General features: G+C 44.5%; 1 protein-coding gene across 2 annotated transcripts; it reads left to right on the top strand.

Annotated features, from left to right (window-relative positions):
• Nucleotides 1-9,577: 9,577 nt before the first annotated feature.
• odc1 (ornithine decarboxylase 1) lies at nt 9,578-14,860 on the top strand. 2 transcript variants are annotated; one of them, XM_062523017.1, is made up of 11 exons: nt 9,578-9,704; nt 11,156-11,301; nt 11,627-11,754; nt 11,878-12,051; nt 12,193-12,365; nt 12,479-12,695; nt 12,803-12,886; nt 12,996-13,158; nt 13,275-13,390; nt 13,561-13,775; nt 13,886-14,860. In XM_062523017.1, exons 3-11 carry the CDS (start codon nt 11,653-11,655, stop codon nt 14,022-14,024), a joined length of 1,383 nt encoding a protein of 460 aa, XP_062379001.1. In that variant the 5' UTR covers nt 9,578-9,704; nt 11,156-11,301; nt 11,627-11,652; the 3' UTR covers nt 14,025-14,860. The 2 variants fall into 2 exon arrangements, with proteins under 2 accessions (XP_062379001.1, XP_062379000.1); XM_062523016.1 differs by lacking the exon at nt 9,578-9,704 and adding an exon at nt 10,851-11,048.
• Nucleotides 14,861-15,220: the final 360 nt, after the last annotated feature.

Raw genomic sequence — 15,220 nt, 5'->3', positions numbered from 1 at the left:
CTTTGTGGTGCAAAAAGGGCCAGTTGTGGCCTCCAAAGGGCCAGTGCGTGGCCATTCACAACAAAAGACATCAATGTGCGTAGAGGGAGTGGGTGGCTCCCTGACAACAATAGCTGAAACAAACCAGTCAGGTCCAGTCTTGACCAGAAGACATGGCAGAGAGTTGGGGGCTGGTCTTTAGGGGACTCCATTTGGCAAGCCAGTGTTTCCTAACTTCTCAACCTGCCATAGATCATCAGTGGTGGGGGCCAAGTCATCCAGCACTGTGTTGCCAGGAAGCAAGGAGGGTGGGGGAAGGAGATCTGAGCTTCTGGAGTGTTAGCTGGGAGGTGTCTTGTCTCAGCTCTTTGTGAATAAACGTAATGTGTGTGTGTGGCAATGAGTAATGTAGGTCTGGTTTCCGGTTCTGTTAACTCACAAAAGAAATTGCCATAGGCGGTGTAAAGAAAATATACAGACATGTCTTTTAACAAGGCTGAAATTTCCTGTAATGTGCCCATGTAGTAAGAAACCAACACACTGCCTGGAGCGAGTGGCTTTCTTTCTTCCCGACAGGAAAGAAAAGGTTTCCTCATCAGTGGGTGAGTCCCTGGTGTTCCGCTTCTGTGATGGGTAATTCCGGTGTTTTGTGTTTGGGGAGAAAAAGTGTGCCATGCTCCTAGAAATGCCAGCGAGAGCCTGACCTACTTCAAGTGTCCCAGATCTCCCATCACCATGACAATTGCAGCGCTGAAAACTGTTCTCCAACCCAACAGAGCAGACCTGACATATGTGAGGTCTTGCCACCAACTGGTCACCAAAGTGTTGCTTGGAAATGTGGTGGACCAATGAAAGGGAGCTTTGCAATTGACATGTTACATAACTGAAAATGGTGCAATACCGAGGTCTTCGTTCACTCTCTCTTCTCCACACGACTGGTCACAATAACAGAAGTAGGCTATTTTTTCTGATTCTGAACTGATTTGGGCCGTAAAGGAAATTACACCCAAAAAGATGAGGCAACAATATGAGGTCTTTCTTCACTGTCACATTTTTGTACATTCATGGTGGTGTTTCTTAGTGCTAGAAACACTATAGCTTCAGTGAACTGCACAGTGTAGGTTCATTTGGGCCCAAATTCTGGGGCATAAATAGGTCAGTGGATGTTTGATGAAGTAAGCCGGCTCACGCCCAGCCTTTGGATTCACCATGCACTTGTGTTTAAATATGTTTGACATTCTGCATTTGGGGTTGAAGGGCTTGAGAACAGCAGATGGTCACACATACAAATCCTCGACTTGAAGATGAGCTTTTCAAATGGACTCCTGACCTCCCGGCCAGATCATACGTCAAGTGAGGCGGAAGGAGGGGATGAGCAGGCGACTTAAAACAACTGTCAGAGGAATACAAACAAATGCTTATACTGTATGTCTTCAGCCATTTCTTTGCTTAAGGGTATACAGTACACTGTGTTATCTGCTTCCAATTTCCACAGATCGGAGTTAAACCAGGTCATAGGATAATGTGTTAACCTTGCACTAGGATTGTAGACTTTCAGCTTGATGGCTTCCAAGGTCAGGCTTGTTGTGTTTACTGTAGAAAAAACCCTGAGATACTTGACAATAGTCACAAGATTCTTAAATCCCCGACTAGCAGTAGTGCTGTGCACATGTGCACCAAGCTTCATGTGCAGGGTATCTTTCTGTTGAGCTAAAGGCCCAGCGAGACAATTATCAGCTCCACATGTTTAAAAATGTGCAACAGTATCAGTCGGTATCAATGAGCACATGGTGTCCCCTGCCGCCTCAGTGCCCTATCCCGCCCTATCTGCTCCACGTGCTCCCCATGGCTGCTCCGGCCCATTGTGTGCAGTGCGTCTGAGTGGCTGCAGCAGCCTGAGGGGCGAGGAGTCTTGGCGGGCTGCATGTAGGCCAGCGGCGGCGAGACCAAAGCAGGTTAGGCTCCGGGAGCGGGGAGAGGGGCTGCTTTGACTGGTTAATCCCACTCGCCGCGCGCTTGACTGGGATCAGGCGCAGCCACCGCCACTCACGTCACTGTCTGGGGGCCGTTTGGTGGGAAGTTCAAAGGACCTGGAAGACCTCGCACCCTTTCAGTGAACGGGAGAGCGCGCGCGCGGCGCAGAGGGGAGAGAAAGTGGAGCGAGGGGCCAGGGACGGATTTCTAAGAAAAAGAGGGCAGAGGTTCCCCCCTCTTCTGCCGCGTTGCATTTGAGGCTACTTTCATCATTACTTAACCACTGAGAGGCCAGCGAGGGGAGACTGGGAGGCCTGTTAGAAGGGAGGGAGGGGGCAAAGCTGAGAGGCCTTATATTTCCTGCCCTGAGACAGACAGCAGCACACAGATTCCATTACACATCCTCTCAGCACTGGTAGTCAAAGATCAATATTTGGAGGTGATTCCTGCACCAGCTTTTCAATAATTTATCAATGCTAAGCTTTCTCATCTCACCTTCCTTAGAGCATGCATAGTTTATGTGCCTGCCACAGCAAAACAATGGAGACTGCGAGTTCAAAATGGCAAAATTCTTGGAAACGGCAGATTATGTCATATTTCTTTGTATAAATGATGTGTCAGAAAAGAAAGTCTCCTAAATCTTCTAGACTTTCTCTCCTCCTCCGATCTACCCTGACTCCTCTCTTTCACCGTCTCCCACTCGCTCCCTTTCTCCCTTTTGTCTCGGGGCCCTTCTCTTCCCATGGGAGAGGCAGAAATGTGCTGACTCGGGACGTGTGCGAGTGTGCGTGGAGAGAGTGATCTCACCGCCGCGCCGTCGCCCTTGGCGTTCGGCCCGTCTGCCTCGGTCTCAGGAGTTCCAGACGGCTGAGCCCTGCGCCCGCTCCCGCTCCCGCTCCCTCTCCTGCCCCACCGCACCACACCACTTGACAAGTCATAAAAGATACACGGGCGATGGATCTCCACCGATGCCGTCCTGCCCACGTGGCTGCCGCCCCAGAATGAAGATGGCACCGCTGCCCGCTGCACACTGTACTTTGTGGCGAGAGCCTGTAAGGTAGTTGGTGCCATGACGAACGCCCTGTCCTGTTCCCACGTGTGTCATATCAACCACACAAAGTTCCAGCTACTTACTGAAGTGGGTCCGTGAACACGAGAATGGCAGTGTGAAGTGTTTATTTTTTCCCCCATGAAAAGGTCTTTCAGATTCCGTTGTGCGCTTTTACGAGTCCTTTTGGAATAGTACATGAACACCATTGGCTTGAGAGACCTTCTGGATCTCCGCTCAGCTTGGATGGCCATGCTGTGACCTTTGCAAAGCAGGCGTTCACAGCTGAACCCAGGGGAGAGATTGGGAGGCCAGAAGCACTTGAGGTTTTCTGACTTCAAATCAGCAAAGCCTCAACATTTCAATAAATGCCAGACAGTCACTGACTCTGTTATTTGTGTTTGTGGATGGATACGTATCTGCATTCAAATGGGCCCCCACTTTACATGTTTCTTGTAGACAAATGCTTTGACTCTGAGCAGACCCTATACTTACACCATGGAGAGGGAGAAATCAAAGGAAATTATTTTCTCCCTGAATGACCGCAGTGTTCTTCTCAGCATGAATTGTCATTCTTCTTTTGATGTGGCAAGTGATTTACTTCTTAAGCGCTTTAATGTTGAGCTTGGAGTGTTTACCTAGGATTGCCTGAGATGGTCTTTCATTTCTATTTTCTATCATCTCCTATCAGGGACCTGAAATTTCATGCTGTTTTGCATCTCCAGTTTAAAAAAAAAGCTTGTGAAATTGTGACAGTTCTCAGACTTCAGGCTTCAGGTTCAGGCTGGAGGCAGACCCGGCGCGAGTCTGGCCCAGTTCAGGAGAAGGTCCAAAAGGAGCACAGCCCAGCGTGGTGCGCCGCACTTCAACTTGTGCTGGAAATGGAAATGAGCTCTGTGCAGCGTGGCCACGATTGTCGTCAAGTTATCAGGGACTCTCTCTATGTGTAGGTATACCATACTCCCTAACAAACCCACACAATGCTCCAAGTACACGTTGTGCCTCTCTCATTCCCTCACAGGTCAAGGTGTGACTTAAGCCATGGTTGGTATGCATAGCCCCGTCTGATATGACTGGTCTCTTCACCTACTCCAAGGAGGAAGGCTACAGGAAGTCTGTAAACCGAACAAAGACAATTCTAGACATTCTTAACTTATTGTTTTTGTTAACAATCTGTCTGTTTATTTGGTGTTTTGGTATGTGTTTGGGTTTGTTGGTGTGCGCACATTCTTCGCTGTATGAGTGTTGTATTACGAGTAACAGTTGTATCACATTGTTGCGCAACCAATAAGACTATGACTTATGGACTCAAATACTGTATGAGTTTTCAAGATGCAATGCCAAACACCAATTGTGTCTTCCAGCACATGTGCATCATGTGCCTATATGCCTGGGTGAGTAATTAAGAAATGCAGCCATTGCGTAGCCGCTCATGACGTGGATTCCATGGAAAGAGGTGGTGCCAACTGGAAAGTTTGATTTTGATGAGGAGATCCCTGCGCTGGCGAGCCCATTAGAGGTTGGGCTCTGCGGTGAAGCCCTGATCCAAATGTGGCCTCTTGAATGCTGGGGAGAGGGAGCTGAACTTTGGGTCGCTGATTGACATCTGGTTCCTTTTATGTGCTTTCCCATCTGTCTCTTTTTATTTTTTTACTGTCCCCACACTGCAGAAAATGACCCTCAGCCAGCCGCCACCCACTCAGCAATCTCTTTTCCTTCAGCTGTGTGTGTGTGTGTGTGTGTGTGTGTGTGTGTGTGTGTGTGTGTGTGTGTGTGTGTGTATGTGTGGGTTTGTTTGTGTGTATGCATTCAGGTAAAGAAACAGACAGAGGAACTCTGTGTACTTGCACTTCTGAGTAATTATTTGTGCCGGTGTTGACGCGTCGACAGTTTATTCTGTGCATGTGCCCACCATGCTTGTGCTACTTTTTTAATCTCTGTGTGTCTGTATGACAATTACTCTATGTGTCCTTGAGTTAGTGATGAATTAAACAAAGACAGAAACAGAATACAGCATGGATTTAAAAAAAAAAAGAATTTTATAAAGTCAAGGGATAGACTAGTCAGTTAAATGTATTCTCTATGTGCACAAGGAGGAGGACATTAAATGAACACTTCACCGTTTTTTCATATTAAACTACGTTATTCGCTTAATTAAGACGATTTGATATATACCTCTCACGTTTCAATGCGTGCACTCACTGGCTCTGGCGCGCGGCGCAACTTTGATAGCACTTAGCTAGCCCAATGCATTTATTAGGATCCAAACAGAGATGAAGTTAGAAGTGACCAAACACCTCCATGTTTTCCCTATTAAAATACAGTTACACGAGTAGTCACACGACCAAGTATGGTGAGACAAAATAAATATAAAATATATATAACTATATTGTGTGGCGGAATAATATTAGGAGCACTTAGACTCTGCGCAGTAATATCCTCACTCCAAATTGAAACTGAAAGTGCAAGAGTGAGGATATTACTGCGCCACACAATATAGTTATCCCTCTTACCTGCTTAGAAATGCACCACGTTTTATTTTGTCTCACCATACTTGGTCGTGTGACTACTCGTGTAACTGTATTTTAATAGGAAAAACATGGAGGTGTTTGATCGCTTCTAACTTCATCTCTGTTTGGATCCTAATGAATGCATTGGGCTAGCTAAGTGCTATCAAAGTTGCGCCGCGCGCCAGAGCCAGTGAGAGCACCAATGAAACGTGAGAGGTATGTATCAACTCGTCTTAATTAGGGGAATAGTTTAATATGAAAAAAAAAACGGTGAAGTGTTCCTTTAAATGCATATTTAACACTCTATTTCACTCCATTGAATTGACATGAGATAACACATGTAGTAACTAGGCCTATAAAACACATCCTGTATATGTCTGTAATACTGTATAGCTGCACATGGAGTGATTCCAATAGTTCCTCATCATCCTTCTGTGGTAAAGTCAAGCCTGACACACATCAGGGATCATGATGACATGAATGAGTGTGACTTACTGAATGACTCCCTTACTGGGCCACACATGTCGCATGCCCTGAGTCACCGTGCCACTGTCCTACACACACACACACACACACACACACACACACACACACACTCGCCCAGAGAGAGATGAACACGCATATTAACCCTTGGACCTGTGTGTATCCGCAAGCTTAGAGGGAAGCATTATAGTCTGCATTCACCTAGAGCTTAGTGTGTTTGCTCAGTGATAACTTAATGAACTTAGCCGCGCACGTGACGGCACTTGAGACAGCTGTCAGTGGCTGAGCTGCTGCACTGACAGGAGAGCTCACATAAAGACAATGGGGTACGGTGTGCTATACCACCTACCCAACATAAAACCTGGTCCTAATGAAAACACCACAATTAATCGGATAATATAAACTTTGTTTAGTGTTAAGTCGGCTTTGTCGACTCCAAAAGGCTGTTAGCTTTTTATCATTTTGACTTGATTGCTAATTTCAACAGGATGGTTGTGTTAACCTTGCTTCCAAATCAGCCCCATATTAGAGTTGTGTCTAATATATCTTAGGCCGTAACAATTGGCACCTCTGTGTAGGGTGCAGATAACAGTTGGTTGGGAGGTGATAACAGAGGCCCAGTACAACTCACACGATAGCGCGAGATAGAAAGGGAAAGGGGTAGAGGGAAGAGAGAGAGAGAGAGAGAGAGAGACAGAGAGAGAGAGAGAAAAAGAGAAAGAAAGAAAAAAAGTTGAGCTCAGGGTCACTACTCCCATGCTCTGCCTATCCCATGACGCCAAGTCTGATAAAATGCCTGTGATAAATGAATTAGCCTTGAGGAGCACAGTGTCCCTGCTGGACTTCCTGTGGAGAGGGGAGGCTCATGCAACAGGGGTTAGAGCCTGCGTCCGTCCGACATCCCTGGGGCCAAGACTGCGAGGGTGGGAGGTGGAGGATTTCAGTGGTGGATGGAGAACAGACATGTCTTCTTTTTCCCCTGCGCTCACTTCTCACTTTCCTTTTTTTCAATAATTCCATTCATAAAAAGCATTGCGGTTCTTCGGGTTTGAGGCACAGTCATAAAAAAATGACCTCATGCTCTGGCTTGGCGGGAAATCAGACAGTCGACATGGAAACACCATGTAGTTGAATAGGGTTAGGGGGTGGGGGGGTTGAGGAGAGGCGATTTTTTAAGAAGGGAAGGGGTGGTGGTGGGGGGGGGGCTAACGTGAGCTATTTCATCTGGGAAATGCATTTATGGCTGAGCCACAGAAACTTAGTCTTTCATGGTTCATAAAGTTTCCTACATGAAGCCTGCAGCGGAAACTGGTGCGACTGCAGGCTTTGGACCTGCACGCCAGCCTCTCTCTTTCTGAGGCGGAGTTTCTCATAACCAAACTGTAAATCTGCGGAGTTCAATTCAGGGCCAGTCACAGAGAGTAATGGGGTTCACATAAAATACAACACAAAATATATCACCACTCAAACCCACCACCACTGTGGTGACACTATGAGAAACTATCTTTATGTAACTTTTCACATGTCTACTTGGAAGAGATGCATACATTTTTCACTAAAAAGACTGTGAGGGACAGAACTGTCCTCACTCTTCAATAGAATTCACAGCACAATATCACCTTCACAAGAAATATATTGAAATACTGCTTGCCATTTAAATCTGATTATGGATTATTCCTACTTCTAATTTTAAAATCTAATCGTATTTCTAATGCCTGCAGCGTGCAATATATAGGCTACAAAAAATAGATGCACATTGTAATTGCTAGAGGGATTGTTTGGTGGGCTTAACTTCTGTTGTATCTCACTAAGAAATGCATCATTCTTTTCATCGATAATTTCAGTAGAAATTCTCCAGTCATAAATAATATATAATGCCATTCAAATTATGCTCTGGTTTTATTCTGAAAGCCAGAATGTCTCAGCACATGTGTTTTAATGACACAATCTTGAACAGGATGTGAAGGTGAAAAATGGAGAAAAAAGACACTTGACCTACAGTATGTCAATCAATGAATTGTTCTTGTAGTATTATGGAAAGGCATTTTAGCACCATGCTACTTTTGAGAAAATTGTTGTGTCAACTTGAAACGTACCATCAAGGGACATAACTCTACTTGAGGTCATAAGCTTTGAGTCCTTTTTGAGCAGCTTATCTGGAGCTAGACATGGTCATCGCAGTCATTGTTTCCAGTATCACCCCTTTATTGATGGCATGTCACAAATGTATTTTTATGTTGTGGTTTGAGGTGGGGAGATTTGTTTGCCTTAACTGGTGGTCTCAATCTTTTCTGATTTAACCCCTGCTACAAAAACTTAGATATAAACAAAAGTTCACTCATTTTGTGTAGCCTACATGATGTAAATAATACATGTTATTTGTGTATCAGTTTGGTGGATTTAAAGCTAGAAAGTTCTAGCTGAAATGTCAGGTCTGTCTGTGTGGCTGTGATTCTATGACTTCAACACTTGTGGTAGCCAGGGTTCCTGTCCAACTCTGCTCTGGATAATGCACTGACCCACAAGGACCTGCTGTCACTCCAAGATTTAGTCAAGACACCAGACGGACTCAGTGAGTCATGTGACTCTGCACAAATGACCTGCATCTGGTTTGTTTGAGGGCAGTTTGAACTAACTCTAGGACCAGACATTCACTCATTGTGTTATTTGTATGTTGCAAAATAACTCTAAGTCGGTGCCTCCAGTAGGCCTAGGCCTACTAGAATAAAGCTGACACTGATGAAGCAGAACAATTTCCTCAGATGACCACAGATTCTATGGAAATTGGAGGTGTCCTGAATCAGCAAAGTTTTGTAGCCTAATTCTCCATAATAATGACAGCAGTCATTTGCTCATTCGTCTTTTGCAACAAACAAAGATGACCATGGATGCCAAAGCTAGGAAGGCGCCCACCCGGTGAACAGGAAAAGGTATCTCACCAATTAGTCTACATACACCCATCAAACAAATTCTTAGTTATTCCAACAAAGATAGACATGGGAGCTGCATTGTTAGTGCAAAAGGTATTTGTGAGACAGAAAAAAACATTGTAGAAAAACATGCAAAGAAGCAAATAAAAACAATACAAATAAAATAGGCTAATAGAAACATGTAACTGTCACTTTTACTTGATCAGCTTTTGATTTCGTTTGTGTTGTTGGCCATACCATTTTAAAGAAATTTTGTGATAATTATTTATCAAGCATTTTAACGCAATTTTAGTTTCGCGCCTTCTTACAGCCAAAGACGTGTGAAACATAAGATAATAGCTAGATTTGGCCCCAGACACAGCTGTTCTAGCCTATTTTGTAGGCCTATAATGGCCTAAATTGTATAAATAAAGTAGCATTAAGCCCATGTTAAAACTTCCTATTAACTCCTATTGTCTTCCACGGGCAGTCCCATTCATTTCTCAAAGTTCTCCAGAAAGAGTAGGCTCTTCTTTGCATTGAGCGCGTGGAGCCGGTAACAAGCCAAAACCGGTTCGCACATGGGATTGAAGAGATTGAAGTCCGGTTTCAGCTGGTATGTTGCCGTGGAAACGGCTAAACTATATATATGGTAGCGTTCCACTACCGGCTTCCACTTCAACTTCAGGCAGGCAGGCGGTAGCACAGTCACAAGGCGTTTCTTTCTGGCGAGAATAAACCGACACTTTTATTTCAAGGATTCATGTCTAATGGGAACACTCTTTGTAAATGCTTTTTAAGGTACGTATAATAACGGTATTTTGTGCTTGGATGAAAATATTACAATTAGTAAAGGATCATTTAAAGAGGCATCAGTAACAGTAACGGTAATATCTGCTAATTTAGCCGGCTACCCTAGCCGGTCACTAGCTCGGCTTATCTATCGTAGGAACATCTGCTAGACTTCAGTTGACTTATCGGTGGTCCGTTATGAATTGTCTTTGCCTATTTATTTTTACTGTTTACGACAATTAACTGTGTAATGTCCTCATAGACATCTACCATCGTCTAGCTTTGGGATTGTCAAGATAACTTGGTTAACGTCAGCTGAGTTCGAATGAATGGCTTCCTGTTACAACGTGGTCTATTCCTCAAGTTGTGCTAGCGGTCTTCAACGTACCTGGTAGTTAATGTTGCGTTACTGTTAGGTTAATGCGATAGGACGAATATAGGTGGATAGAGAATTAATGTTAATTTAGCGTCATACCTAAATGAACCCATGTATTTAAACCTAATTTGTGAAACGGAAATGAGTGTTGTGTAATGTTCAACAATGAATGGCAACCCTGTCTTCTGAGGGTGACTGATGGGCTACATGACCTCATGTCATGTTTGAGTTGTGGTCTAGGTTTTTTGTGTGTGTTTCTAACTTTCCGTAAATTAACTGAGTCTCGGGACTGATTTTGAGAGTAGAGTGATCTTGGACTGGTGATTAATATGATGCTATCTGCGTTCTGATGACTCATACACTAAGATAATGATAAATAATAGAATAGTGCTAGTAAAATATGATCTTGTTCTTACAATTTCTTGGCTTGCTTTCAATCGAGAGAAAGGGGGGGGAAATGTGCTCTTTCAACGTTAACCACATTTTTAGCGCATGTACAGGCTGCTCATGTGGGTTTTGAGTCAGAGTGGAAAAGGGGCGTCTCAGATTGTCCTTATTGGCTTCTCTAGATGGAAGAGTGTGCTTGAAGTTTTCGCTATTGGTTCTTTTTCATGCAAATTCTGCGTCGTCCGATTCTTCGGCTCCGCATTGGCTGTATGCTGTATGCTGAACTCCGCACAGAGGAGGGCGCTTGTTTCGCCGGCTGATTGCTGCATCTTGTTCGCTGTGCGCTTCAGCTGACCTTTATCGTTGTCACGCAGAGTGAACAGTGACTGGTCTGTTTGCTCATCCCCGTTAGTGGATGAAGTCCATCGGGCTATTTCATAAGAGGACTGTAGGCCTACAAGGTCCATATGGGGTGAAATCAGAATTGAGAGGGGTTCACCGAACGAAATCGGGACTCAGAGAAATGAAGTCACGTCATGATTGTTTATCGCCCTCTGTGTTTATGAAAGGAGCTAGCATTCCATTCAAAGGTCTAACATTAGTCATATTATTGCACCGCCTTACTGTTAATGACCAGCATTTAATCTGTTGCCAAATGGTTAGGCCTAACGTCATCTGTTCTATTGTCTTTCCACAGAATAATCACTTGAGAACATTGCACACTGGCTACTCAGAGGGGAATGGCCTGGAGTCTTATCTGAAAGGATTCAATTTTACAGGAGAACCCCCTTGGCTGCTCTGCACCTGATAAAGAATAAATCATTCCATCTCTTTTTTGTTCAAGTGAGTGTTTGAATGGGGGGTGGTTTGTCTTGCCTATGTGTCACTTGTAGGTGTGTGTAGACCCCACTTTGAATGACTTATCTTCATACTTTTCCTTGTACTGTTAAACAGTAGTGGTTTTCTAGTTGCTGACTATCTGAACACTTGATTGGTTGGGTTGAAACAAACCTGTAGCATGGGTTCCAAATGAGGAGAATGTCTTGAAAATTCACATTAACGGGACAGTTTTGAATCAGGGTTACTTTAACCAATACTGCTGAGAGATGTCTAATATGTGTACAGATTAGCTGGTCTTAAACTCAAATTGTTTTTCCCCCTCATGCAGTTCTTTTGCAATCCAAAGTTGGAATCATGAACTCTTTCACTCCCGCTGACTTTGACTTCACCTTCTTGGAGGAGGGTTTCTGTGCACGGGACATTGTGGATCAGAACATTAATGAAATGTCCATGTCTGTAAGTACCCTTCAACAGCAGTAACCCCTAATTTTCTCCCCTGCTAATCTGATTTAATTTGACGTGTTTGTGTCTTGTTATGCAATTCATTCTATTAATTGGGCTACAATGTTTTGCTTTCAGGATGACAAGGATGCCTTCTATGTTGCTGACCTTGGGGACGTCTTGAAGAAGCACCTGCGCTGGGCTCGTGCCTTGCCCCGGGTCCAACCCTTCTATGCCGTTAAGTGTAACGATAGCAAGGCGGTGGTCACGACTCTGGCCTCCGTGGGAGCTGGTTTCGATTGTGCAAGCAAGGTACAGCCACCGTGTTCTTTTAAACCGATTACTTTAGGACAATCACAAAAAAAACCCCACTATCTGCACTGCACTTGTTAATCAACTGACACTGTAGACAGTGAGCTCTGGTTTGATTGGCTCGTCTCTTTGGTTCCTCAGACGGAGATCCAGCTGGTGCAGTCTCTGGGTGTGGAGTCCAGCCGCATCATCTACGCCAACCCCTGCAAACAGGTGTCCCAGATCAAGTACGCCTCGGCCCACGGTGTCCAGATGATGACCTTTGACAATGAGGTGGAGCTCATGAAGGTGGCCCGCTGCCATGACAATGCCAAGTAAGTGTTCCCGTAACAGGAGGCCAAAAGCAGTCATTACGGTCCCACTTAAGCTTTCTGTTCCCGTTTCTCTATTTCTGTATCCAACCATTTGTCTGTCTGCTCGTTGCCAGGCTGGTTTTGCGCATTGCCACGGACGACTCGAAGGCCGTGTGCCGTCTGAGCATCAAGTTCGGAGCCACACTGAAGAACAGCCGGGTGCTGCTGGAGCGTGCGCTGGAGCTGGGGCTGGACGTCATCGGCGTCAGCTTCCATGTGGGGAGTGGCTGCACTGACCCCGAGACCTACACCAAGGCCATCTCTGATGCCCGCTGTGTCTTTGATATGGGGGTGAGTTGTGCTCAAAGCACTCCATTTGTTTATTTACGGTTTAAAATGATTTTAAAAAGCCAGTGGATTACAGGAAGTGGGGTTTTAACCAACATTTCTTCATTCAGGCTGAGTTGGGATACGACATGACACTCTTGGACATTGGGGGTGGTTTTCCCGGATCAGAAGACACCAAGCTGAAGTTTGAAGAGGTTTGTTCTTAACCAATTCTAATTCAACATGAGTCATTCAGTGCACTACAAGCCCTATAGTAAGCATCATTGGAAGTGGTCGTACTAACTTGGCGTCTAATGTTCACAGATCACAGCTGTCATCAACCCTGCACTGGATAAATACTTCCCTGCTGACTCTGGGGTGAAGATCATTGCTGAGCCTGGCCGCTACTATGTAGCCTCAGCCTACACGCTCGCCGTCAACATCATTGCCAAGAAAGTTGTGATGAATGAGCAGTCTGCCTCTGATGGTATGCATCTTCAATCTATCTGACCAGCAGTTCTGTGATTCGAGCTCTAATTGCTGTGTGTCTGACCAAAGTGCTGTCTGTTTGCTGACCTTCTTGCTCCGTTTTCCTTTTTTCAGAGGAAGACGATGGGACCAATGACCGTACCGTGATGTATTATGTTAACGATGGCGTCTATGGGTCCTTCAACTGCATCTTGTACGACCATGCCCATGTGTTGCCAACATTGCACAAGGTGAGCTCATTTGAAACATCTGAAACTTTCTTGAAACTGTTCATTTCCTGTCTGCCATTTAGCCCATGAACAAAACCAAACTAAACTGATTGATTAGAAATGTTCCATACAAGTTCTCCTGTAGTGATCCGTTGACAAACCTCACTGTTATGCTTCCCGTTGTCGTACAGAAACCCAAGCCAGACGAGAGGCTGTACCCATGCAACATCTGGGGTCCTACTTGTGATGGCTTGGACCGCATTGTGGAGAACTCCACCCTACCTGACCTGCAGGTGGGCGAATGGCTGCTGTTTGAGAACATGGGGGCTTACACTGTGGCTGCCTCCTCAACCTTCAACGGCTTCCAGAGGCCCGACATCCATTATGTCATGTCCCGTGCAGCCTGGTGAGTTCTGTCACTCTTAACACAGACACAAATGTGAAATCACTTGACACGTTTTAGTTTGTTACAGTAGAAAAAGTGATCGAGGAATTAACCTATTGATCATTTTACAGGCAGTGCATGCAGCAGATCCGTGCCCAGGGGATGCCCGCCCCTGTGGAAGAGTCGAGCCAGGGCAGCATGCCGTCCTGCTGTGGGCGTGAGAGCGGCCTTGAGCTCCCAGCCAAGCCCTGTCCCACCCATGTGCTGTGAACGCCACCTGCAGCGCCACCCCATCCACCATGCACATAGCATTGATGCACACAGCTCACTGATAAACCAGTACGCCAGTCTTACAGTGTTTCTTCATTTACCACCGATCCATCAGCCAGTAAACATATGAATGGTCTAGAATTCAAATCTAGTCATTCAGGGCAGACTTTTCACGCATTCAGTGAGTCTGTGTGAGCGTGTGTGTGTTTTGTTCATAACTGTATGGGGCCCACACTCCTGACTCATTAGCAGACGCACACACATCTCATCCAGTGTTGTTTTTGTTTTTTCTCCTCCCGCTGTTCTCCTCTTGTCTTTATTTTTTTGATTTGCATTGAAAGGCCAGTTACTTGACTGAGAACGTGAAGGGGGAAACATATAAGCATGATTTCATTTCCTAGTATGAAGGATGGAGGTGAAATCCTGATCTGATCTCAATCTCCAAAGCATCACTCATGAATACATCTAATTGCACTCAAGGTGTTGTTCTGTGGACGGCAATTCTCAGAGTGCGTTGTTAACGAGAAAGGGCTGCATTTCAGGAAATGGCTGCTATAAATGTATTTAAGTTCTCCAATCTCCTCTTCCATACTGAAATATGCAGATATGCCCTTCATATTCTCGGAATTTCTTTCTGTTCTCCTTTTGTTAAACATTTATGTATTTTTATTTGCTAGTAAGTATGTTAATATTAATAAGCAAGAGGATGTAGTTGCCATCAACAATGCATTTGGAAGTGAATTACGAAGAGATGGGATTGCATGTATAATTTGCTTTCCTATGGAAACCTTTTTTAATTTTTGTATTTTTTTATAAATAAAATAATGTAGTTGCAATGTCTCTGTCTACAGTTTTATAAGGACTATGGGAAGGCAAAGGGAATAAAAATATTAACATGATTCATATAACCCTGTATACTGTCTATGCAATGGTTACTAACAAGAACCCAGCCTCAACAATAAAACATCTATAAATCAATTATATATATATATATCAGAATCAGCTTTATTGGCCAGGTTTGCGTGACAAACAAGACATTTGACTCCGGTTAATCTTTGCACTCAAGTACAACACTCAATAACATAAAAAAAAAAAACAGTGAAAAAGAGAATAAGGGCAATATGAATATATGGCCGACTAAAACATTTTAAAATTCACATGATGAAACTGATAACACCCATCAGTTCAACCTTAAC

The sequence above is a fragment of the Sardina pilchardus genome, chromosome 20 (assembly GCF_963854185.1).
Source record: "Sardina pilchardus chromosome 20, fSarPil1.1, whole genome shotgun sequence".
NCBI lineage: Eukaryota > Metazoa > Chordata > Actinopteri > Clupeiformes > Clupeidae > Sardina > Sardina pilchardus.
Note: the sequence above shows the minus strand (reverse complement) of the source record. Positions and strands in the feature narration are given on the sequence as shown.

Bases quoted from the DNA above. Each gene is read 5' to 3' on its own strand.
- odc1 (XM_062523017.1), top strand. From the start codon at position 11,653: ATGAACTCTTTCACTCCCGCTGACTTTGACTTCACCTTCTTGGAGGAG. The intron at 12,366-12,478 runs GTAAGTGTTCCC...GCTCGTTGCCAG, and splicing joins CGCTGCCATGACAATGCCAA to GCTGGTTTTGCGCATTGCCA. The intron at 13,159-13,274 runs GTATGCATCTTC...TCCTTTTTTCAG, and splicing joins TGAGCAGTCTGCCTCTGATG to AGGAAGACGATGGGACCAAT.